The 27,379-nt window shown below is 36.8% G+C and overlaps 1 protein-coding gene across 8 annotated transcripts in view; it reads left to right on the top strand.

The window, feature by feature from the left end:
* Positions 1-27,379, top strand: part of CCSER2 (coiled-coil serine rich protein 2) — a 162,786-nt gene that overhangs the window by 93,736 nt on the left and 41,671 nt on the right. For all 8 annotated transcript variants that reach the window (XM_060286121.1, XM_030862786.2, XM_060286119.1 and 5 more), the window contains one exon: positions 6,410-6,605. In XM_060286121.1, the coding sequence (XP_060142104.1) occupies positions 6,410-6,605 (196 nt within the window). The remainder of the gene's footprint in view (positions 1-6,409; positions 6,606-27,379) is intronic.

The raw sequence follows: 27,379 nt of genomic DNA, 5'->3' as shown, positions 1-27,379 counted from the left end.
ATATCACTAAAGAACAGTGATTTCTTTTTACTAAATAAAAGTCCATTGTATGGATGAACTATAGTTTGTTTATCCATTCACCTACTGAAGGACTTCTTGATTACTTCCAGATATAGCAATTATGAATAAAACTTCTCTAAACATTTATGTGGGTAAGTTTTCAACTCATTTTGGTAAATACCAAGAAGCACGATTGCAGGGTCATATAGTAAGGGTATGTTTAGTTTGGTAAGAAACTGCCGTGGCTGTACATTTTGCATTTCCTCCAGCAATGAGTGAGAGCTCCTGTTGATACACATCCTTGTCAGCATTTGGTGTTGTGTTGTGGATTTTAACTGTTCTAATAGGTGTGTAGTGACATCTCATTGTTGTTTTAATTTGCAATTCTCTAATCATATGATGTTGAGCATTTTTTCTTATACTTATTTGCCATCTGTGTATCTTCTTAGTGACATGTCTGTTTAGATCTTTTGCTTATTTTTAAATTGGATTATCTGTTTTCTTATTGAATTTTAAGAGTTCTTTATATATTTTAGATACCAGTCCTTTATCAGATACATATTTTACAAATATTTTCTCCAGCCTGTGGTTTGCCTTTTCATTCTCCTAATGATGTTTTTCACAGAGCAGACGTTTTTAATTTTATGCAGTACAGCTAGTCAATCTTTACTTTCATGTATTGTACTTTTTGTGTCATGTCTAAAAACTTATTGCCAAGGTCACCTGGATTTTATTCGTTGTTATTTTGTAGTTTTACGTTTTACATTTAGGTCTTTGATCCATGTTTAGTTAATTTTTGTGGAAGGTGTGAATGTCTAATTGTTCTAGTACTATTTATGGAAAAGTCTGTCCTCTCTCCTTTGAATTGCCATTGCTCCTTTACCATACATATGTATGGGTGTATTTTGGACCCTCTATTCTGTTCCACTGATCTGTTTTTTTGTACCACAGTCTTGATTACTGTCACTTGATGGAGTAAATCTGTAAGTCAGATAGTGTCAGTATTCTGACTTTCTTCTTCAGTGTTGTATTGGTTATTCTGGGTCTTTTGCCTTTTCATATAAACTTTAGAATCATTTTGTTGCTACCCACAAAATAACTTGCTGGGATTTTAATTGAGATTATGTTGAATCTAGCATTAAAAAATGTAACCAAGAAGGTAAAAATACATATGTTTAACTTTTAATATACAATTTTTATTAATGATGAGAAAAGAAACAAAGGTTTTGTGAAGTCAAACTGTGACTCAGATTAGGAAATAAATAAGGAAGAAAAATCTCAATCTCTCTCTGTCTCTCTCTCTCTCATTACACACACACACACACACACAATCTCCATTCACCAGTCTAACCTATGAATCACAAATCTTAAGATTTGCACAAAAATCACACATCTTAGTAATCAAGAAGCTCTGATAGTAGTGGTGAAGAATATAAATATATGGATAGAGCCATATAATTTGGGGAGATTACTTTAAAACTGCAATAAGTGATTATGTAGCAATGTGATTATTAGGTGTGTGGGTTGAATATCAGGTGCTGCTACTGTATATGGATTAAGTTTGAATTGGTTTTAAAAAAGCTTATTTCTTAAAAATTCCTTTTTATAGTATTCTGATCGTGTTGTTTTTCTTGTTGACCTTATTGGCTGTACTTAATAGAACAATGTTAAATAATGTTAATGATAGTGGGCATTTCATTCTTATGCTTCTGTAACCACTGAAATAATTTTTGCCTTCATCCATACCTGTATTGGTTCAATTCTTCATATCCACTAGCCGTCTTGGCCTATGATTGGCCACATAGGTTCTGCCTTTGCAAACACACTGCCAGCCTTCCAGTGTTTTGCCCAAAGCAGCTTGGAGTCTTTTGTTGCTTTCATGATCTAATTTCCCTACTAGAAGTCCATCATTGTTAAAATTTGTACAAAACTATAAATTTATGACTTAACCTAACATGAGGTATTTTTCCAGTAATTCCTTTTTTTTTTTAACATCTTTATTGGAGTATAATTGCTTTACAGTGGTGTGTTTGTTTCTGCTTTATAACAGAGTGAATCAGCTATACATATACATATATCCCCATATCCCCTCCCTCTTGTGTCTCCCTCCCACCCTCCCTGTCCCACCCCTCTAGGTGGTCACAAAGCACTGAGCTGATCTCCCTGTGCTATGCGGCTGCTTCCCACTAGCTAACTGTTTTATATTTGGTAGAATATGTAAGTCCATGCCACTCTCTCACTTTGTCCCAGCTTACCCTTCCCCCTCCCCGTGTCCTCAAGTCCATTCTCTATGGCTGCATCTTTATTCCTGTCCTGCCCCCAGGTTCTTCAGAACCTTTTTTTTTTTTTTTTTAAGATTCCATATATATGTGTTAGCATACGCTATTTGTTTTTCTCTTTCTTACTTACTTCACTCTGTATGACAGACTCTAGGTCCATCCACCTCACTACAAATAACTCAAATTTCATTTCTTTTTATGGCTGAGTAATATTCCATTGTATATATGTGCCACATCTTTATCTATTCATCTGTTGATGGACACTTAGGTTGCTTCCCTGTCCTGGCTATTGTAAATAGTGCTGCAGTGAACATTGTGGTACATGACTCTTTTTGAATTATGGTTTTCTCAGGGTATATGCCCAGTAGTGGGATTTCTGGGTCATATGGTAGTTCTATTTTAATTTTTTAAGGAACCTCCATCCAGTAATTCCTCTTTTGTCTCATGTTTTTACCTCTCATTCTGTTTCACAGGTTCAGGTTTTCCTATGTGAACTGCATCATCTCAGAATGTGAAATTTCAAAATCTTCATTATCTTTCATTATCTTATTTTGTTTCTTCTCCTGTTTTAACAGTGTCCTTTTACTTTCTGAAAATAACTTCCGTTATGTATTTGCTTTCTGTTTCATTTTTGTCTTCTTCTGCCTCTGAGCCTTCTCAATTATATTCATTTTTTCCAGCAACCTTAAAATGGCCCTCATTGAGATATTATGTTATTTCCAGCTTATTGTCATATGGTTTAGCAACAAATATACACATAGATATAAAGCATTGTGTCAATATTTATCAATTGTTGAATCTAGGCGAGGGGTATATGGCATTATAGTATTCTTTTGACATTTATGTTAGAAAAAAATTTCAATATAGAGAAGTTAGAAATTATTGATAATAATAATACATAGTAATTGGTTTTTATTTAACAATTATTTGTAAGTCAAGCACCATTCCAAGCATTCTAACATATATTATTACCTCATTTAATCCTTATACCAACCTAATGAGATAAATACTGTTATCCCCATTTTACAGCTCAGGAAAATGAAGCATAGATAAAGTGACTTGCCCTGTGTGTTACATAGCTAGTGAGTGACAGAGCTGAGATTTGAGCTCAGATAATCTGTGCATTAATTGAATAATATAAAAATGAATAAGTCCCTGTTTTCAAGTTATCATCAAGTTAGAGGTGATATTTATGCAGATTTCTTTCACTTATGCTGTGAAAGAAGTTAAGCGTCATAAAACAGTTTTATCTAGTTAAGGGGCATCAGGACTAGGAGAAGATGTAAGTTTAGTTTTGGGTCTCATGGTGGAGGTATTTGAAATGCAGCCTAAGGCATATGAACTTTATTTGGTAGGCAGTGGACAACACTGAGAACTAAAGAACCTATGGCCCGAAGATATTAAGTTTTTTTTGTTGTTGTTGTTTTTGTTTTTGTTTTTGCGGTACGCGGGCCTCTCACCGCTGCGGCCTCTCCCGTTGCGGAGCACAGGCTCCAGACGCGCAGGCTCAGCGGCCATGGCTCACGGGCCCAGCCTCTCCGCGGCATGTGGGATCCTCCCGGACCAGGGCACGAACCCGCGTCCCCTGCATCGGCAGGCGGACTCTCAACCACTGCGCCACCAGGGAAGCCCGATATTAAGTATTTTTAATAGCTAGTTACTGTCAGCCAAGATATAAACTTCAATCCTAGGCCAGAGCTGTCTCTTTTATACTATTGTGGCTTTTCTAGATGCCAGTTCTTTGTCCCCATATTCAGTTAGTGATCAAGGCCTGTTGACACTTCCTTTGAAATGTTTTTAATTCGTTAGTCTCTTGCATGTGGTTCATATTTATGCCTAAACCTAATATAAGCCATTATTGTATTCCTGATTCTCATGCTGTAGACTACAGACCAGTTTTCTTCAGTCTCTTTCCTCTCTGCTTTTTCTCTTACTTACCTGGTAAAATAAAAAGTAATCTTAATTTGATTATTATCTGGAACTTTTTTAACATGACTGCTTACAGATTATAATTTTAAAGTAGTGCTTTTTCATGTCACAGCTAAAGAATTTTAGAATCTCAGAGACGGAAGCTTAAAAAGAAAAACCAACCTAGTGGTTAAAATTCATACTTGTTACTCATTCAATAAAAACAACAACAAAAATAAACAAACAAAAAGTCGTTTCTGACAGAAAAAAGAAGACACAGTCTGTGTCTTCATGGAGTTTGTCATTCGGCATGGATTGCAAATGAATGCAATGTATTGTGGCAAGTACTGTGATGGAGTCCAGCAGAGGGCTCTATAAGGACACCTGTGGAAGTACCAAGTGCTGTTTTAGGGGATTAAGGAAGCTTTCCCTGAGGAAGAGCTAACTAATTTAAATTGAAGAGGAGTTTTCATTCTCCAGATCAAGTGTGCAGTGGAGGGCAGAATGGGTAGATTGGCCAAGAGTACAGAGAGGTTGAGGACATGGGTTTGGAGATGAGGGCGATTGTCGTGTGCTTTGGCAGTCTCAGGAAATTGGCTATGGATTAAGAAGTCAGTCTGAGGGAGGCAGGTATATTGAGGGATGAAGTTGAAGAATAAATTGTATTTAGGCTGTCTGTAGTCTCATAAGCCATGTATAAGAGTCTCCTTGTCCCTGAAAAACATGCACTTTTGTGCCATTTATTTTCATTTTCTTTTTCTAGAAAACTTTACCTTTCATTTCAGTCCAACTCAAACCTCACACTTTATAGTTCATCCCAGCTTCTTTCCTACCCAAGAAAATTTCCCAAAGTATGTCTATGTCAGCTTTTTCTCCAGAACCATAACTCTTGTCTCTACTATTCATTTGCCAGGTGGTTCTATCTTTTTGTCTTACTATTTAAAAATTTTTTCATCACTTTGTGTATAGCTTCTCTATTCAGTTATGGATGATAAATTCTTACTAATAATTGATCAGTACTTGAAATTCAATAATTCAACTATATTTTGAATCTGTAAAAATAAAACAATTAATTCTTATCTATGGATCAGCAATTTAAAGGTTCTTAAAAATCTCTTCTTTGGTTAAAAGAAAAATCAGGCCTGAAATCAAGTATGAGAAGTAGCTTCAGAGAAAAATAATCTTATGAAAACCAAGCTCATATTGAATATTTGAGAATTTAGAGATTTGGGAATATTTGTTAAAAGCTAGAAAATTTAATAGAAACTGTATTTCTACTTTTGAAATTTAATGCATCCATGAATTTAACTTTAATCCTAATATATTAATGTAGCCGTTATATTGGAGAGAATACTTTTTCAATGTATTACTTTAAATGTTGAGATTTCACACATATAACAAGTTATTGTCTTAAAAACCACCTGGAATTATGTGTAATGTGAATGCAGTAATTTTTAAATTGCTATAGCTATGACTTCCGGTTAAAACATTGTGTTTTTCACGTCCGTGAAACACATTATCCCTAGTTGTGTTGTTTTTTTCCCCTCTTATTCAGCATGTATGTTATTGCATGAAACTAAAGGGAAGCTTAAATTCTTTTAGAGTAGAATTTTTTTTAAGGCAGTTTAAAATTAGGAAATATGTGGTATGTAAAAGACTTTTATAAAACCTTGTTTAATCTTTATTGGAAAAGATGGTTTATCAACAATGTAAAAACAAAAGAATAACAGTGTATCTGTCTTAACTGTCTTCTGGCACTTTGAGGACATAGGAGTCCAGGGGTGTGTCCAAACTGGGAATTAATGAGGGTAGAATAGTGATGCAGCTAAAAAAGATGTGAAGTTTAAGAGGGTAATTAAAATTAGAAGCTAAAGATCAGACTATCAGTGCAGAAAAGTAAAATAAGTATAATTTTTTCCAGGCAAGGCCTTTCCTCAGAGGTTTTTGTTTCTACTCTAGTTCCTAAGGAATAAGATTTACTTAACCAATGTGTAAAATACACAAGAGGAGGGAGTGCAGATGATAATTGTGTTAATGACAACTAGGATTGATTGAACTTTTCAGTGGAAACAAATTCAGTATCTGAAGTGAGTAAAAGTCAAAGGTTTTGTGATAATGATAAATGATTTATAATAATCACTGTAATAATTTTATAACCTTTATTTCTTTCTGAAATTATATTGTATATCTTTTCCCTCCAACTTCTTCCCCTGCCCTTCCAGAGGCTCTCCCTATAGAGAATCTCCTTTGGGCCATTTTGAAAGCTATGGAGGGACCCCCTTTTTCCAGGCTCAGAAGATGTTTGTAGATGTACCAGAAAATACAGTGATACTGGATGAGATGACCCTCCGGCACATGGTTCAGGATTGCACCGCTGTAAAAACTCAGTTACTCAAACTGAAACGGCTGCTGCATCAGGTTAGTATGTAGTGAACATTTTCAGCTCTGATATTTTGAATTGCAAAATGGATTGACTTTACTTTTTTTTAAAGTATAGTTGAATTTCTAATGTCTACTTAGATTTGTGGAGAAATAATGGTTTAAATAGTACATAATAGGAACTTCTCTGAGAGGAAAAAAATGTGTGATTTTGCATGGTGGTCTCAATACAGTCCCCAGCATTTATGAGCTATGTGATATTTGGTAAACTCTCTGCTTGTTTCCTCGTTTTTATAGTACCTACATTGTAAGTTTGTTGAGAGAGTTAGAGTTAGTAGTTGTAAATTGAGTGATTTAATACATGAAACATAGTAGGTGTTCAGTCCTCAGTGGCTGCTACTATAATTTCAGCTAAGTGAGAAATAAGGAATAGCAATGTACATAATCATATAATTTCACTTTTATTTGAAACCTTCAAGTTTAATCATCCCCAGTCTTTTCATTTTTTTTTGGAGAAAAGCTAGATGATATGGTTGTCCGAAGACACATGGTGAGCTGATGGTAGAACCTGGCTTCTGATTCAATAGCACTTTCTTTGTTTGAACAGAGCACATACAAAGTCCAATGCAAAGCAGAAAGCTAAGGAATAAAATACTAATTTTAAATTGGGAATATATTTTGTTTAGTTTTAAATCTATATTTGTATTTTGTAGACTGGGCAAGTTTAACTTAAAATTATCGTTGAGAAAGAACAGTCTGGATTTTCTTCTCAGTTTACATTCTGAGTTACCTTCCTCAGGATTGTATATTCTAACTTCTTATGATCAGGGACCAAGTCTTAGAATTTCCGGTGGCCATCAAAACCATCTGGCGGCCATCAAAACCATCTGGCGGCCATCAAGATAGATACTCAGTAAAGGCTATTTGAAGTGAACTGTGGCTCCTCTGTTAATAACTACAATTAGTGTGAATATCCTGTTAGTCATGTAAATTGTTTTATATTACTTGATTGTGGATTCTCTGGACTATTCTCCATTCTTTATTTCTTTATTTATTTTTTGCTCCATTCTTTTTTTAAAAAAAAGTTATTTATTTATATTTTTGGCTGTGTTGGGTCTTTGTTGCTGCGTGCGGGCTTTCTTTAGTTGCAGTGAGTGGGGGTTACTCTTTGTTGCGGTGTGCGGGCCTCATTGCGGTGGCTTCTCTTGTTGCGCAGCATGGACTATAGGCGTGCGGGCTTCAGCAGTTGTGGCTTACAGGCTCTAGAGTGCAGGCTCAGTAGTTGTGGTGCATGGGCTTACTTGCTCCACAGTATGTGGGATCCTCCTGGATCAGGGATCAAACCGTGTCCCCTGCGCCAACAGGCGGATTTTTAACCACTGTGCTACCAGGGAAGTCCCTATTCTTCTCCATTCAAAAAGGTAGATATTTAACTACCTTTTGAAAAGACACTTTTCTGTGCTAAGGCCGGGAGCAAGAAAGTGGAGGATCCTTTCCGGATCTGAGGTTCTTGTACTCCTCTTGAGGCAGAAAGAGATTCAGTGATTGAAACACCCATACATAAAGCTTACAACTTAGTTTAACTGTAACTAGGATATAGATTCTCTTCGTAGTATTTCTCTTCTTGCTGGTTCCGGGAGACGATTTTCTGTCAGGAGCTTCAGAGACAAAGGAAAGAGAAGGTAGAAAAGGTGGTAAATAGCTAAAATATGTTAAATATCTACTTGGAGTTAGTCATTGTACTAGCTTTACCACATAGCCTCTTTTGTGTCTGGGTGTATTGCCCTGAAACATGAAGCATGATTGAATATCATCTAATTAAGACCAGGCCACCTCTAATAATGAGTAAAGTAGCATAATTCAGGAAAGAATAGGTGAATTGGTAACCAACCATAGGTACCATAAAAATAGAAGACTGTTCTTTGAGACACTTCATGAAAAACTGTGAATATCTTAATGGCTCTTTTCTGTCATTATGGCCTCTGAAATTTTAGATCGTACACATTGATCAGATTGACTTTATCCTTTGTTCACGCAGTGAAAACAAATTATGAGAAGAAAACTGTCTTTTTAAGACATCTTTAAAGTTTCCCAAAATGCTAATAGAAGTTAAAAGCTGAATTAGTCCAATATTTTGTATAATTGCCTCTTTTATTTTTTGGCTGCATTGGGTCTTTGTTGCTGTGCACAGGCTTCCTCTAGTTGTGGCGAGCGGGGGCTACTCCTCATGGCGGTGTGTGGGCTTCTCATTGCGGTGGCTTCTCTTTGGTGTGGGGCACAGGCTCTAGGCGCATGGGCTTCAGTAGTTGTGGCTCACGGGCTCCATAGCGCAGGCTCAGCAGCTGTTGCACATGGGCTTAGTTGCTCCGCGGCATGTGGGATCTTCCTGGGCCAGGACTTGAACCCGTGTCCCCTGCATTGGCAGGCGGATTCTCAACCACTGCGCCACCAGGAAAGTCCAATTGCCTCTTAATGTTACTAAATTTTAATTTAGTAACATTAAAATTTAATGTTACTAAATTTTAAAAACTTCAGTGTAATACATATACGTGGCTTAAAAAAATCACATAGTATAGAGAGGCTTAATGAAAAAACAGTATTTCTGTCCCTCTCCCCACTTCAGTCAGCCTTTTCTAATCTGAACAGGTTACTATCTGAAGCTTCTTTAGAACTATCATACAGGGACTTCTTTTGTCATATTCTGGGATTTCAACCGTTATTTCCTGGATAACATATCTTCTTTTTTCTTAGTTTACTCCCTTATTTAGCTGGCGTATATCCTTAATTTACTTCCTAAGAGAGGGCAAATGGGTGGGAAATTTTTTTAAATTAATGTGTCACTGAAAATCTCTTTTTATCTACTCTCACATTTAATTGATACTGATAGTTTGGCAGGGATGGAGTAGTGTGGCTGGGATAGAAGTGAGTTTTTCCTTAGAAATTTGAAGGCATTGCTTTTCTAAGATCCAGTTTAGCCACTGAGAAAAGTCTACTACATTCTAATCCATTTTACATTTTGTTTTGTCTGTTTTTAATCTCTCTGGGAGATTTTTAGTCTTTTATTTATGGCATTCTGCAGTTTCACAGTGATATCCTGGGATTTTTTTGTTTGTTTTCCACTTAATGTATGGGTAATTAGTGAGCTTTTGAAGATTCATGTAGTGTGAAATTTTCTTAAGTCATTTCTATGATTATTTTCTTTACCCTGTTTTCTGTTTCTTTCTGGAATTCTTGGTACTCAAAACTAGAACTTACGAATTTTCAGTCTTTTTTCTTGCATATTTTCCTTTTCTTTGAGTTTGATTATGTTTCTGGTATATTTCCTCAACTTCATATTCCAGCTCCCTGTTTCTGTTGAATTATCTTGGCAATTGTATTTCCAGTTTCCAAGAACTCTTTATTGTATATCTTTCCTTATTCATATCTCAGTTCTTATTTTGTCAGTAAACTATATTAAGTAGCTTGTTTCTGTTCTTTTTTGTTAAGATTTCTCAGGTTCCCTACATTATTATCTCTTTCTAAATGGTCATTTTGTTCTTTGTGTTTATTTTAGTTTCTCTTTTGGAATATTTCTTTAGATGTCTAATGATTCTTTGTTTATTAATATTTAACAGTGAGGGGGGAAAAAGTTGGTTCAGGACTCTTTATACATGGGCTGGGCTTGTCAACTGGCTGGCTTCATTTTACAGTGATGGATGGATGTCAGTGGACCCTCAGTACTTCCTAAGTGGAGGATTTTTCCTTCTTAGGTTTTGCTACAGTTTCTACAGAGAAGAAACCTCTGATTTTTTTTTTTTTTTGCTTGGAGTAAAGGTAGAAGTCACCTTTGCATTTTGTAGTTCCCTTTAGTATCTATTACCAGTCTGAAGGAATTGCTTTTGTGTTAGTCTGGGTTCTCCAGAGAAAAAAGAACCAATAGTGTGTGTGTGTGTGTGTGTGTGTGTGTGTGTGTGTGTGTGTGTGTGTGTATTCATCTATCTACATGCACACACACATGTAATATATGAAGAGGTTTATTATAAGGATTTGGCCCACATAATTATAGAGGTTGAGAAATCCCAAGATCTGTAGTTGTTAGGCTGGAAACCCAGGAGACTGATGATAAAGTTCTAGACTGATTCTGAAGACCTAAGAACCAGGAGAGTCAATGGTGTAAGTTCAGAATCCAAAAGCCAGTGTCCCAGCTCAAAGACAGTCAGATGGAGAGAATGTGAATTCTCCCTCACTCCACCTTTTCTTCTACTCAGTCCCTCAGCAGATTGGATAAGGCCCACCCACATTCGGGAGGCATTCTATAAGTCCACATTGATGGTAGTTTTGGCAGAAGCATTGCGAGTGTGGGAAGTGAATCATATCCAAAGTAAGGACAATAAGGACAAAACACTGCTTCCGTAATGGAAGTGGTCCAGTGTAATCAACCTGCTACCAGATAGCTGGCCGATCATCCAGGGGATGGTGCCATATCAGGGGCTCAGTGTTGATCTGCTGCTGGCAGGTAAGGCACTAAGCAGTGACTGTAGCCAGGTGAGCCATGTTGCTGAGTCCATGCATAATCTCCATCCCTGCCACTGTGGCTGTTTTGTTCATGAGCCTATTGGATGATAATAGGGGTGGCTGGGAAAGAGGCTGACTGGTATCCACAGAGTGGGTCATCCTATCCACTTGATTATTAAAATCCTCCTCTACTGAGGTCACCCTTTGGTGAGCATTTACATGAGACACAAATACCTTCATATTTTTTACCTATTCAGAGATGTCTATCCACATATATATCTTCCCCAGATTTCCTTGTCACCAATTTTTCACTTATATTACTTCCAACTCCTGACCTGTCAAACCATTGGTCACAGCCCATGAATTGGTATATAACTGTACCATTTTTCCTTCTAAGCAAAGTGAACAACTAGATTTACTGCTTGAAGTTGCCCACTGGGAGGATTTTCCTTTACCACTGTCTTTCTGGGATGTCCCAGAAAGGGACTGTAGTGTTTTAGCTGTCCACTTTCAGCTGTTGTCTGCATGTTGTACAGAACTGTCTGTAAACCAGACCTGAGTCTTCTCTTCCTCTATCAACTGGTTATAGGGAATTCCCCATGAGGCCATAGTACAGGCTGAGAGAGAAAGGCTGTAGCAGGAGTAGGGATCATGGGCGTTTGGGCCACTTTTTCATGTAACTTACTTGTATCATCCGGGTCTGCTTGGGACTGATCCACATATATACCACTTCCATTTGATGATGGAATATTGCTGTACACACGCAACTTCATGGCTTTGTGTGTCAGATGATACTAGTTCATGATGGGCAGCTCAGGTAGCATGGTAACTTGGTGGCTCAAGGTTAAACATTTAGTCACTGTTGAGATCCAGTAGCAGAACAAGAGCTGTTTCTCAAAAGGAGAGTAGTTATTTGCAGAGGATGGATGGATTTTGCTCCACAATCCTAAGGGCCTACAGTGAGAGTCACCAGTGGAGGCCTGCTAAAGTCTCCAAACAGCATCCATATCTGCCACTGTCACTTCAATACCAGGGGATCGGCTGGATCATGTGACCCAAGTGGCAGAGCAGCTTGCACAGCAGCCTGGACCTGTTGCAGAGTCTTCTGGGCCCTACTCAAAACTAGCAGCTATTCCAGTCACTTGGTAAATGAGCTGAAATAACACATCCAAATGAAGAATATATTGTATTCAAAATCCAAAGAGGTCCACTAGACATTGTACATCTTTTTTTTGGTTGTAAGAAGATCCAGATTCAACAGTTTATACTTTACCTTAGAAGGGATATCTTGACATGCCCATGGTCCCCACTCCTGCTACACTGCCTTCTTTCTCTACCAGCAGTTGTTTATATTCCTTTTGTGTTTCTGGTAGTAACGGTAAATTGATGATTAGCAGTGCTATTCAAAGTAACTTGTACATGAAGTTTCTGTTCCTGGTCCACTAGAGTTAAAGTAGCTCTTGCCAGAATAGACATCAACACATTTCATCCTTCTTCCACAAATTCTTGCTACCAGGGAAAAAAATTGAGCCAAATTAAACAGTATGTTTACTGACTACTTGATTTATATTCTGGTCCAAGCTTTTTACTGTGTCATAGACAGGAAACAGTTTGTGGACCAGAACTGTTCTGGAAATCAAACTGTGAATAACACTGGTGTAAGATACTGTCCTTACCTGTAAAAGAGACATGAAGGGAATGAAAAAGATGTGCAACCAAATGTTATATCAGAGGTATATTTATGTAGTATGCAATAGAGAAAATGCCCTGGGAATGGAGATGAAGAGATTCACCGTATGCCATTTTAGAGACATTGATATTTTGCTTCCTGAAAATTGAGTGTATCAGGTGAAGAATTCTGGGGAGATCAGTGGAGTTGGCACGTGCAAAGGCATAAGTTCTTAGGAGCTGCATTGACTGAGGGAAAACCCACAAGTACTAAGATACTCAACAAGGAGAAAACCAGAAAAATCAGGGCTCACTTGGTACACTTTGAGGTGACTATTAATACAACTTCTTACTCTAAAAAAGTTTATTAATGGGAAATCATTAAGCACTTACGCTACATTTATAGTAGGATATATATTTCAGTAACTAAAGAGATCCTTCATGAAAGATAATTCATCTCTGCTGAAGAGTGCCAGCAAATGAATGTAGAACGTGTGATACAATTAGAGAAACATCATTTTACAAACCCTAATGAAATTCCATAAATGAAATTTATGCGGAGATTATTATTGTTACAAGCATTAGGTGAAAGAGTGATGCTTTCCCAGACAATTCATATAGTGCCAAAGTAACGTTGTATAACTTACTTTATGGTTGCAAGAGAAAAACACATAAGTGTTCATTGGAGAGATCAAATTGCCATCACCCCAATCCAGTGATTAGTTTTCCCATCACTACTGAGTTGCGTTAACCAGATAGTGTGTATCTTCTCATGTGATACACAGCATTATGTTTAATATATTCTAGGCAAAAATATTTAATTTTAATTCCTCAAGTCATTATTTACAGCTTCCTTTTTATAGGAGAAACAAATGATAGAAGATTAAAGAAGGAAGGAACCAAAGAAATTCAAATGGTTGGAAATTCTGTAGGAAAGCTAGTGACGTCACTTCAGCTTATTAGTGTCCTAAAAATTTAGTACAGGGAGGTGACAGTGCTACCTTAAAAGGAATTTAAGAGACAGCTAGATGCAATGTGAAATTATGAATTGGATACTGGTTGGACAGATAACTATAGAGGACATTTTGGGTCAGTTGGAGAAATTTGACTATGGCCTATGTATTAGATGAGGTGGAATTTTACTGAAATGGAAAGATTGTTGACTGAAGAAAAGCAGGTTATAAAACAGTATGTGCATTAAGATCATGTATCTTTATCTCTGTATATCTGTATACTTATATCTCCAGAAGGATATGCACTAAGGCGGTAAGTGATGATACCTGGGTGGTGAGAATGTGATCTCTTTTTTTTAATTTACATTTTCTAATTCCTGATTTTCTGCAATATATATTTACTGTTTTGGAAAAAATAAAAGGCTATTGAAAAAGTATGTGTCCTACTTAAAGATTAGTTATAAATTGGATATGGTTAAAATGTAGAGTATTAGGGAAGAGGCAGGAATGATAAATAGGCTCAGGGCAGATTGTAAAGGGTCTGTGTACCACAGAAGGAGCTTGGGCATTATTCTGTAGGCAGTAATAAGCTGGGATTAGTGACATGGCCAAATTGGTATTTTAAAAATATTACTTGAAGGGATCTGTGGAAAATGAATAGCAGAGAGAGTGACTTAACTCATAATATTTAGGCGGCTGTTGAGGACATCCAGGTTTTAGCTTAAAGTTTTTAAAAAGTCTTCTCTTTCCTGTATGTCTTACAGAGTTGTATGTAAAAATTTTATGTAGTGGTCATACATTTCATACTGGGCATTCTTCTAGGTTCTGTAATGTATATTATCTCTAGTTCTTGAAAAGTGGGTGATATTGGTTTCATCTCACAGTTGAAGAAGTTGAGACTCAGAGAGCTAATTATTGATAAAACCGGAGTTTTTACCCCAGTCTATATGGACTCCAAGGCCTGCTGCACACAGTGGCATTCTAGGAGATACCCTGGGGTACAACAGGAAGAGGAGAGTGTGAAGGCAGCCTCTAGCACTCTCCTCACCATCGCCTTGCATCCCTTCAGCCAAACCCAGAACAATGGTTTATTAAATAGGCCTCTGTGTTTAAGAGTTCACTTGAACAAAGTTCTCAGTGCACACAAATAAAATTTAAAAATTGTAAACAATTGTGTTTAGTCTTGATCTATTTTTTGTTTTTGTTAATGCAACTCAAGGGTACTTCACAATTTAAACAGCGCCTTTGTGAACTTTATTTTCTTTCTCAGTAACTGTGGGATAGGGAGGATGGCAGTGATCCTATTTTAATGGTCAGAAAACTGAGACTCCCAGATTTATTGTGTTTCTCAAGGTCACCTGGTTGCATACTAATGCAGAATGTATTTTAAACCCAAGGCTTTTGAAATATTTTAGCATAATACTTCTCATATTGTATTACCTAATTTAGAGAATTTTAAATAAGAACTTTTGATCCTGATCTGAAGACAAGGGCACATACAGAATAAAAACATTTTTAGTGGTGTCTTATTTCCTTACTTTAATTGTGTACTTCCTGTTTCAACCACTTGAAGCATAATATGCACATAGAGAAGGGTACAATTCATAAATGTCTATCTCAGTCAGTTTTCACAAACTGAAAATACCCATGGACTCAGCACCCAGCAAGAAAAAGAACATTACCAGGACCCCAGAACAGAAGCCTCTTTCAGTCATTAACCTGCATTTCTAGTGGTGACTATCTGATTTCTGAAAACATAGATGAGTTTGCCTGTGTTTGAACTTTACATAAATGAAGGGAATGCATTATATTTCCTTTTTGTGTGTGGCTCCTTTTGCTCAATATTATATTTGTGAATTATTTCATTTTTTTCATTTGTTCTTATTGCTATAGAGTATTACATGATGTGAATATACCACAATTTATTTCATTTGTTCTACAGTTGATAGGCACTTAGGCAGTTTTTGGCTATTATGAATAGAGCTGCTACATTATTCTGGTATATGTCTTTTGGTGAACATACGTGTGCATTTTTGTTTGGTATATACCTGTGAGTGGAATCAGCTTTAGTAGATACTGTAAAACGGTTTTCCAGAGTGGTTATACTCATCCATTTTCTTCACTCTCATTTATTTTTCCTGTATGCTTTTATCGTATTATCACATTGAGCATCTCTTCTGACCTTGGAGTGAGAAATGAAATATCTAAGGTGGAGTAATGGGAAGAATATGATGGTATCTTTTTCTGACATTTTTCTTTGGGATTGCAAAATATTTGATCCTGATGATTCATACCCTGTCTACCTTTTTTGGGGGATAAAAATAAAGGGGTATATAGTAGTGTTTTATGAACTGTCAAGTATGATATACAAATGTTTTGTTTTATTATTTCCTCTCAGCTCCAGTGTTGAGAATAAAACCAGTAACTTGTCCCTCACATAATTCTTTTGTCTGTCTGCCTGTCTCTGCCTCTGACTCTTTCTCTCTGTTCCTGTGTCTCTATCTCTCTGTCTCTGTATGGGGGCGAGTGGATGCATGGGTGCAGTGGCAGGTGGATGAAATATTTACAGCAGCAGCATCCTGGGAGGGTGCACTAGGAGTTGAGGAGCTGCTGAATGATTGCCACTTGGTGGCAGAGAACTATAGAAAAGTCAGGGAACTTATGCTTCTCTATCCCCAGACTTTTCTCTTCATTCCAGGAGAAATAAGTTTATGAAATATACATAAGAAGAGCATATACAACATAAGGGTACACCTTAATGAATAATGTGAAACAGGTTTGTACTCACCACCCAGGTTAAGAAACGAGACATTAGGAAGCTCCCTATGTGATCCTTCCTGATTGTAGTGCCTTCCCTTTCCAGAATCTAGTATTTCCCTTGCTTTTTCTGTTAATTTTTAACTGTCTCTCTTTGTGTCCTCATGAATATTATTTTTGCCTCTTTTAGAACTTTATATAAATGAAATTATACTGTAAGTATTTCTCTGTGAATTGCTTCTTCCATTCAGCATTTTCTTTAAGGTTCTTTCATATTTACGTTTAGTTCTGCTTCATTAATTTTCATTTTTGCACTGTCCAATTCTGTGAACAATTTCTTTCTCCATTTTATTCCTGATGTCCATTTTGTTTCTTTCCAGTTTTTTTTTTTTTTTTTTTTGCCATGACAAATAATGTTGATATGAACTTTTCCTGGTATACTTGTGTGAAAATTCTTCTGGAGTAACTAACTAGGAGTGGAATTTCTGAATCATGGGGCATAGAAATATTCCACCCTACAAATACCAAACTATTTTCCAAAATTGTTCAATCTGTTTCACTCCTTCAAGTAATAGATGCTTTTTCTTCCATTGTTCTACATCTGAGCAACACTTCGTATTATCACACTTCTTAATTTTTGTCATGTGATGGGAATCTAGTGATATTTAGTTGTGGCTTTATTCTGCATTTCAAAATCAGGAAATCAACATTGACACATTACCACCATTTAATCCTTAGAGCCTGTTCACCATTTGTCCTGGTAGTGTCCTTTATAGCAGAAGCAGAAAGATCCAGTTTAGAATCACACATTGCTTTTAGCTGTCATGTTTCTGTAGATGTCTTCGAACTGTAGTACTTCCTCAGTTTTCTCTTGACTTTGATGACCTTAATAAACTTACTCTTTTGACCAATTCTCTTGATTATAACCATCTTCTCACCACCTGTCCTGTGCAGTTGCTCTCCTCATCCCTCTAAGATTCTGAATCCCCATGCCTGGCTGCTCACCTGTGTACACCTTCTTCACCCTACTTGGGCTCTGACTCCTTGTCAGCCCCATGGGTTCTGACACCCCACACCAGTCTCCTCCTCCTGTGGATGCCTCTTCACTCTGCTTGGGCTTGATGCCACGTGTCAGTTGATGCCTGCACGTGGATGCCCTCTTAGCCCTCCTTGGGTCTGACACCTGGCACTGGGCCTTTTCCTGCATAAGTGCCCTATTCATGCTGCTTGAGTTCTGGTAGCCCTCTCCAGGCCCTACTGTGGGAGTACACCCACCCCACTCAGCTTAGACTCTGACAGCCCAGACCAGGCTGCCCCTGTGTGCATGCACCCTCCTCATTCTATTCAGGTTTGACACTGGAATCTTTCTTCCCCCATCCTTTCTGTGGATGCCCTTTTTACTCCTCTGAGCTCTGACTTGCCTTGGTAAGCTGACCCCCTGCAGGGACATGTTTCTCAACCCACTTAGACTCTGAAACCCTATGCTGGGCTGTCGTTTTGGGTGGAGACTTATCTTTTGTTGTCTCACCTGATGGCTTATTCAGGAAGATAAAGGAAAGTGAGGAGGAAGAGGAAGCAAATTTTAAAAAATTTATTGACTTTATCAAGGTAGAATTTGCATTCAAGTAAAGTGTACCCATTTTTAGTATGCAGCTGGAGTTTTGATGAATAGACACAGTTGTGAAACCCCCAGCCCCACCATCAAGGTATAGAACGCTGCTGTTGCTGCTGATGTTCTGTCATGTCCCTTTGGAGTTAGTCTTCTCTCAAACCTGGCCCAGACAGCCATTGCTCTGCTTTCTGTTACTAAAGCTTTGTCCTTTCTAGAATTTCATCTAAAAGCTTTGTCTTCTTCTAGACCATCCAATGTGTGCTTTTTTTGGTTGCTGGATTTTTTTACTCACCATAATGGCTTTGATACTCATCTGTGTTTTGTGAGTTTCAATACATTCCTTTTTATTGTTAAATAGCATTCCATTATACATGTATGCACCACAATTTTATTTTTATCCATTTACCCATTGATAGACATTTGAGTTGTTTTTGTTGTGGGTTAATTGGGGTAATGTCGAATCTCTAGAATAATGATGAAAGTTAATAATAATAGATGTATTCAAAAAATCAGAATTTGAATTTAGGCCATTTTCCCCACTTGTTTGTTGTGGATAAATTATCTTGGATAAATTAAATTACTTAAATTTCCTATGCCTAGACTTCCTCATAAAAGAAATAGAGATTATACTAGCTCCTATCTCAGGACTGTTATAAAGAAAGCATGAGGAAATTCAGATAAAGTGCTAAGCATAGTGTCTGATGCATAGAAAGCAGTTAATAAGTAAGTGTTAGCTGTTATTTTACTGACAATAGAAACATCAACAAAGGTAAAAATGTGAAAGTTTTTTAATTGCTTGCATTGCTTACAGTTTTATGTAGCTGCCCAAAAAGCTAATTCCATTTACTTTAGTATCCATGTATTGTTATTTCATCATTCAGTATACTTTATTAAGCACTTGTTGAGTATCAAGGATTGTGGTAGTAATGAAGATAAAAAGAAAGAAGACATAATCCTTTCCTATATCTAGTGCATTGTTCTTAAAACTACACGTTACAAATGGTTAGTGGGTTTTGAAATAAATTTTGTCCATCATAACTAGACTTTTTTCCTAATAAAGTAGAATGGTATAGAAACTATTAGGGGGCATCACGTATGCATGATAAGGACAGATATTGTTTTGTGAAACTTGTTTTTAGTGTGATATTTGTATCTCTCTGTCTACCATCCATCTATCCATCCACCATCTTTTTTTAGACACATGCGTGCAAACATACACACACATGCATGCACACATATTCAAGTATATATGTACATGGTTATGATGTAAAATGTATTCCTTATTGTGGGACATGGTCCAAAAAAAAAAACCTGCTCCAGCAGGTAAACAGTACTATACTCAAGACTTCAAGGATAATAAATCAAAGATTTAAATTGGAAATAATGAAATAACCACTGCATCAATAAAACATTAAATCATCAATAAATCTGAGAGATGTTTGTGATGTTTTATAAAGAACCCTGCAAAACTTTGTATAAAAGATTTAGATAAAATACCGATACTTATATTCTATAGGGAGGCTAAATATTATAAAAATTATCTTAATCCATGGATATTAATGTAGTAATCAAGGCTACATTATAGTCTAGGAGAACATACGAGTATTAAATAACTGTAAGAATGATGTGTTGGCGTGTCACACTGACTTGACATCCAGGCTCCCTGGGATCAGTCTCCAGGTCCAACCCACGTAGGAATAGACTGGGCCATATGCAAGAACTTCTGGGGGACACACTGTACTGTTAGGGTCCATCCAGCTCCTAAACAGAGTTGCTAATTCCCCTGAAGCCGGATTTCATGGGAACTCCTTACCCTTTCTCTCCGAGGCATTGCCAGGGAGTCTAGTCCATGAGAGGCACATGGGAGACCTCTATCTCCCACGGTGGGGGTGTGAGGAGTGGGTGTTGGGTGGCTGGGAAGAACGATGTGTTTGAAAGAGCAAAGATAAGATACAATCTGAGTGTGTGATTGGAGCTTGTAGTTCTTCCTGGTACTATTGGTAGATGTAATACAATTTCAGCCAAAATCACAACAGTTTTATTCTGGGGATTAATCAAAATGACTCCAAAATTGTTAACACCAAAGTGTAAGATTTGTGTACATTAAGAAAGACAAAAAGAGAAGGAGGGAAAAACCCTTTAGAGCAGGTTATAATATTGACACAAATGGAAACTTAGAGCAGTGGAAGAGAATAGAAAACCCAGAAATATGTGCTGAAGTATGTACTAAAATCAGTTGGACACAGAAGGGTTTTGAAATAAATGTTGAGAAAAACTCAGTAGTATAGAAGGAATTATTTAATTTCTTGTTTTATATTATAGTAAACTCAGGTGGTTTGAAGAGTTAAATTTTTTTTTTTTTTTGCGGTACGCGGGCCTCTCGCTGTTGTGGCCTCTCCCGTTGTGGCAGGCTCCGGACGCACAGGCTCAGCGGCCATGGCTCACGGGCCCAGCCGCTCCGCTGCATGTGGGATCTTCCTGGACCGGGGCACGAACCCGTGTCCCCTGCATCGGCAGGTGGACTCTCAACCACTGCGCCACCAGGGAAGCCCTAAATATTTTTTTTTTAATGTAGAAAAATTAGAAGAAATCTACAACTAATATTTTTAAGCGACAAAAGAAACCTACAGAAAAGGATATCCTGAGTCAGATATGTACAAATTAAACAATTAGGTTTAATAAAAAAAAAAGTTTAAACAGAAGATATTTGTAAGTAAGGTTTGCTTAGAATATTACAGACTTTACCCATATATAACAATGTTCTAGTCAATTTGAATGCCGGGGAGAGTTTTCTGTTTTGAAAATGTCTTTGCCCCAAACCATCTGTGAGGATCAACTCATCTTTGAAACACTTACTGAAAATCAGGCTTTGTGACTCCATATCTTTAAAATCTTTCCAAATGTAGCTTGAATCATTAGATTTTAAGTCCCATAGGTGAATTACAGTATTACTCAAAAAACTATTCTCAGTGCACACATTCTGTGATGTGATGTTCATCCATATATACTTTTGTTTTTTTAAAAAGTGACTTTTGAAAAGAAAATGAAAAAAAATCTCTCCTCTTCCTCTACTCCCTTTCCTAGGATGCCTCTTGTGATTGTGTTGTAGCATATCTGAAACACAAGGCAGTTTTGTTGACATCACTGATGCTGCTTGTCAGCAGAGATTGGTCAGTGCTGCCAAACCTTTTGGTTAGTCATTTCAAGTGTCCATGTCCATTGCAGCTGCTCTGGAACTCATAGGAAGATCCCAGTTTTTGCAAACTCATGGAAGAACCACTTGGGTAAGATGGAGTTTGTTATACGGTTTTCCAACAAGTTAATATGTGAAGAGTTTAATATTAGAATAAAAGTTTACCTTTCTGCTTTGTCAAAAAGAAAAGTGGAAGATCATGGACATCTTCCTCTTAGGACAGAGGAAGGTTTACCTATCTTTTGGAATCTTTAGTAAAATGCTATAAGAGTTAATGACATAAGAGTTAATCAACTTACGGTTAATTGAATGCAATTAACTTAAGGTTAATTGCATCCAGAATTCAAAAATCCTAACTAGAACCCACTAAGACACTTCACTTAGTAAAGCAGCCAGAATACTTCGATAATCAGTTAACTATGAATTGCTTACTTTTGTGCAGTGGTGTTTTATAGTTTTTATGTATTATTTTTGTATCTATGTATTTATTAAATATGTTTATGCAAAATGCTTAGAACAGTTCCCAGCACTGGTCAATAACTGTTAGCTCCTTAGTATGTGTAGTATGAAGCATGAAAATTGCATGCATGGTTGTTATTCAGTGTTTTTAAAAGAGAATGTTTTCTGTACATTTTATGCTTTTCCCCCATCTAATGCTTAAAAAAACTTGTCTCAAAATGTTTCCTAATGTCTCAATATGTTTGACCTGAACACTTCTCATCCTAGTCAAGGTTTTATAGCGAGTACTACCATTATTTAGGGTCAAAGTTATTTGGAGGGTAGGTGGTTTTATTATTGATTGGAGATTATATTCATGATCTTTAAGCTCTTGTGCTTTGATGGAAATAATAGCTTTTTCCTTCTTTGATCTGTTGAATCTAGACTACTAGTCTGTTAAAAAAAATTGGAAGGATTTTTTTTTCCTTTGAGACATAGAAATAACTTAAACATTAATGACTCCCAATTGTCTTGGGCTGTACTATAAATTTATTTTATTTAGAAGAATTTTTTCAGTATTCAAAAACATTGGTTTGAAATATGAGACTCGCTTTTTAATTAATTTCTAATTTTAGTACATTAATAGTAAAGAATAATATCTATATGATATAAATTCTTTGGAATGTGTTGATATTTCCTTTGTGGTGGAAAACTTTTCCTTGGCCAAATAGTAAATATTTTAGCCTTTTCAGCTGAGAGGCAAAATTGATGTTATATAGATATTAATAAAATCATTTAAAATGTAACCATTTAAAAATGTAGAAACCATTTTTAGCTCATGGACTGTAATAAAAATGGCAGTTGACTGGAGTTCTCCTGTGGACAATAGTTTGTTAACTAACCCCTGGCTTGGAGCCTGGTCAGTTTTTGTGACTGTTCTACGTTTGTTTGACTAGGATATATATTCTCTATGTTTTATGTAGTGGTATATCTATTATATTAATCTTTTAGTATCTTTAGGATATTTTATTAGGTATATAAATCTTTATGATTGGCACATCTTCTTGGTGGATTGTTCCTGTGGTCATTAATTAAAGCCTTTCTTTATCCTCATTAATACTTTTCATCTTTAATTATACCTTAATTATAACCCGTGTGTTTTAATAATATTGCTGTGTCAGCTTTATTTTCCTTGGGATTGTTGAGATTTATCTGGTGTTTCTCTCTTTTTGTTTTCTTTTGTTTTATTAGGCCTTACATTAGTTTTCTAGGGCTGCCATAACAAGGTACCACAAGCTGGGCAGCATAAACGACAGAAATTTATTCTCTCAAAGTTCTAGAGGCTAGACATCTGAAATCAAGATGTCATCAGGGCCATGTGTTCTTTGAGGCTCTAGGAGAGGAACCTTCCTGCCTTTCTAGCTTCTGGAGGTTGCTGGCAATCCTGGCCATTCCTTGGCTTGTAGATGCATCACTCCAGTCTGCTTCCATCTTCACATGACCCATGCTTCCAAATATCTGTGTTCTTACAGGGACACCAGTCATATTAGATTTAGGCCCCACCCTAACCCATTATGACCTCAACTTGAATATATCTGCAAAGATCCTATTTCCAGATGAAGTCATAGTCACAAGTTCTGGGTTAGATGAATTTCTAGGGGGACACTATTCAACCTGTTACAGTTCTATTGAGGTATAATATACATGCAGTAAAATTCAGTCTTTTTTGTTGTACAGTTCTGTGAGCTTTGACAAACGCATGCAGTTGTGCAGCTATTATAATCACACTTTAAAATTTCTTTTCTTTTTTCCTTTTAAGTCAATCCCTATATCCACTGCTAGCTCCTGGCAACCACTGATCTGTTTTATGTCTCTGCAGTTTTGCCTTTTCAAGACTGTCACATACGTGGACTTGTATATTTTTTAGTCTTTGGAGTCTGGCTTTTTCACTTACTGTAATGCATTTCAAATCCAGTCATGCTGTAACATGTACCAGTAGTTTCTTCCTATTTATTACTGAGTAGTATTACACTGTATGCATATATCATAGTCTGTTTATCTGTTTACCAGTTGAAGGATATTTGTGTCTCTTTCCAGGTTTTGGCAATTATGAATAAAGCCACTGTAAACATTCATGCACAAATTTTCATGTGAGGTTGTTTTCATTTCTTGCCTGGGGGTGGGGATTGCTAGGTTGTGTGGTAAGTATATATTTAACTTTTTAAGAAATTGCCGAACTGTTTTCCAAAGTGATTATATGATTTTGTATTCCCACCAGCAATTAATGAAAGTTCCAATTGTTTTACATCCTTGTCCACACTTGGTATTGCCAATATTTTTCAAAAGCCGTTCCCATAGGTATACGTTGGTATCTCACTGTTTAATTTGCATTTGCATAATAACTAATGATATTGAGCATCTTTTGTATGCTTATTTTCCAATTGTGTATCTTTGGTGAAGTGTCTATTTTGCCTATTAACAAAAATTTTGTCTGTTTTATTATTGATTTTTGATAGTTCTTTATATATAAGTCCTTTATCAGGTATAAAAATTATGAGACAAATGAATATTGAAAAAATGGAATGCGCTTTTTGGGAAAGTATTTACAATTGTGAGTTAATGGAGTCAGTTAAAAATCCTAGACTTGGGCTTCCCTGGTGGCGCAGTGGTTGCGAGTCTGCCTGCCGATGCAGGGGACACAAGTTCGTGCACTGGTCCGGGAAGATTCCACATGCCGCGGAGCGGCTGGGCCCGTGAGCCATGGCCGCTGAGCCTGCGCGTCCGGAGCCTGTGCTCCGCAACGGGAGAGGCCACAACAGTGAGAGGCCCGCTTACCACACACACACAAAAAAACCCCCAGACTTTCACATTATCATTATTTTTGTTGTTGCTATTGTTAAAAAATAGCCACTTTATAAATGCCTTTTGCCTTTTTTGCAGTTTTGCTAATGATTTTGCAATTGTCAAAAAACCTGCTTTGGTTTTATTGATTTCCGTTTCTTGATTTTCAGTTTCATTAATTTCTATTCTCTATTATTTTTGTGTGTTTGTTTTGGCTTTAATTTGCTCCAGTTACGGATTTGACACCTTTGCTTTAATATAAGTATCTCATACAATAATTTTTCCTTCTAAGCACTGCTTTAGTTGCATTCCACAAATTTTGATATGTGGTGACTTCATTTTCCTTCCATTCAAAATATTTTCTCATTTACTTTGGGACTTCTTCTTTTGACCCACAGATCAAAGAAATTTGTTATTTACTTTCTAAGTGTTTGAAGATAATTTTTCTGTTATTAATTTCCAGTTAAATTCCCTTATGTTCAGGGAGCACATTCTATTTTCTCTACTTTTAAATTGAGCTTCTCAAATGTGTAGGTTCATGTCTTTCACCAGATATGAGGTGTATTTATCCATTATTTCTTCAAATATTTTTCTGCCTCACACCCTTCCTTCTGTGACTTCAATGATATGAATATTAGATCTTTTGTTATTGCCCCACAGCTCCTGCAGCAGGCTCTGTTTTTTTTCTCTTCATTGTTCAGAGTGGATGATTTATGTTGATATATCTTCAAGTTCCCTCTGTTACCTCAAATGCTGGAATTTAGTCCATCCAGTGCATTTAAAATTTTTGATTATTGAATCTTTGCAGTTTTAAAATTTTCATTTGTTTCCACTTTGTATATTCTGTCTTTGCTGAGACTTTCTCTTTCCATTCCCTTTAAGATTTCATCCTTACTTTTGGAGAATTTTTATAATAGCTCTGTTAAAATCTTCTAATTAATTTCAACTTCTCTTTTATTTTGTCATTGATGTTTGTTGATTATCTTTTTCTGTGTGACTTGAGATTTTCTTTGTTGTTTTTACATTGAGTAATTTTGGATTACATTTTAGATGTTCAAATGTTGTGTTGTGAGACTCTGGATCTTGTTTAAATCTTATGGAGAATACTGTTTTTTGGGTTTTTTTGTTTTTCTTTTTGTGGTACACAGGCCTCTCACTGTTGTGGCCTCTCCCGTTGCGGAGCACAGGCTCCAGACGCGCAGGCTCAGTGGCCATGGCTCACGGGCCCAGCCGCTCTGTGGCATGTGGGATCTTCCTGGACCGGGGCGCGAACCCATGTCCCCTGCATCGGCAGGCGGACTCTCAACAACTGCGCCACCAGGGAAGCCCTGTTTTTTGTTTTTTTTAAAAGCAGACAAATGATCTGATTAGGGTCAGACTGCAAGTTCTAATTAGCCACCTTTGGATTGTGGTTGTAATATCAGTTGTTTCCAAAGCCTCGGCCATGCTTGCCACATCTGTTTTGAGTGTACACCTTCCAAAGGCTAGTTTGGGACCTGGGCATAGTTTTAGTTTATTTCTCAAAGTCTTTGAAATGCTATTTAGGATCAGTTACGAGCAACTGTGGTGTTCAGGAATGGTGAATCTAGTAATTTACATACAACTTCCTGGAGTCATTTTCTTTATGACTTCCTTATTTTCCATTTCCCTGGGCTCACCTTTTTATTCCTGTACAGTGAAAACTGATGTATTATTTTTCCTGTTCTGCTTCTTCCCACGACTACCCCCATGTCCAAGGCAGTTGAGTTTATGTTGTCCTCCTCTTCTTTGAGGTTCCTGCTCTGCACTGGGCAGGAAGTTATTGTGGATGTTGGGAAATAAGTCAAATTTTACAGTCCTTTTTTCTCAAATATATACTTGTTTGTAGGACTGGCCCTGTTTTTATATGTCAAGGCAGAGATAAACTTTTTACTGAGATGAATCTTGTAAAATTTCTTTTTCTTTTTTTTAAACATTTTTTAATGTTTTCTGAGAACATTTGTTCTTCATTAGGATGTTACATTCTCTCTCAGGTCAGATTCTTAATGTCTGTATGGTATCACCAATAAAAATGTAATTTATCTCTGCTGGAAATTTGGCAACTGCTAATACTTCACTGTCAATCACTGTTAACCTGTTCAATTTTTCTAAATACTCATTCCTAGGCCCCATCGCTAGAGATTCTGATTCAATAGGTATACAGTACAATAAGTAAAGAAGAAAATTATCTACATACTTATGTCTCCTATTTTAGCACTCCTGTTTCAATACAGGACATTTCCATGGTCTGGGAGATTTCCTTCAGGACAGATAGGTCTGAGGAAGGTTGCTATGGCAGTACTCCTTGAAGGTTGTTGACTCAGTGGGTGTCCCAAGGCAGCTAGGTACCATCTGAACAAATAAGGTATTGAGCCGCAGTTGTACTGCCTTGGTCAGGGACTCAGTCCCTCACCATCATCCCAGGCATATTCTTTTCTGGTTCATCTTTCTTAAGGTTGTCCGTGAATCATTGAACATGCCATTTTTCAGCTGGTTATTCCTAAACCACTTCAGCAAGGGGTAGGACATAATACTATTCTGTCATTTTTAAAAAATTGAGTTTAAGGACAAAAATTTAATTTTTTCAATTTTTTAAATTGAGGTATAGCATACATTCAGTAAAGTGCTTAAGGTGTACCCGTCTTAAGTGTAAAGCTTGTACTTTTCATTTGTATGTACGCATACAGACAAGACATAGAACATTTCCAGCATCCTTATGGAGTATAATGCACTTTACTGTCAATAACCCCTTTCCCCTGAGTCAGCCACTGTTCTTCTGATTTGTAGCACCATAAATTAGTTTTGCCTTTTCTCAAACTTCATATAAATAGAGTCATGC

Source organism: Globicephala melas, chromosome 16, assembly GCF_963455315.2.
Source record: "Globicephala melas chromosome 16, mGloMel1.2, whole genome shotgun sequence".
NCBI lineage: Eukaryota > Metazoa > Chordata > Mammalia > Artiodactyla > Delphinidae > Globicephala > Globicephala melas.
This window is presented reverse-complemented; position numbering and strand designations above follow the sequence as displayed.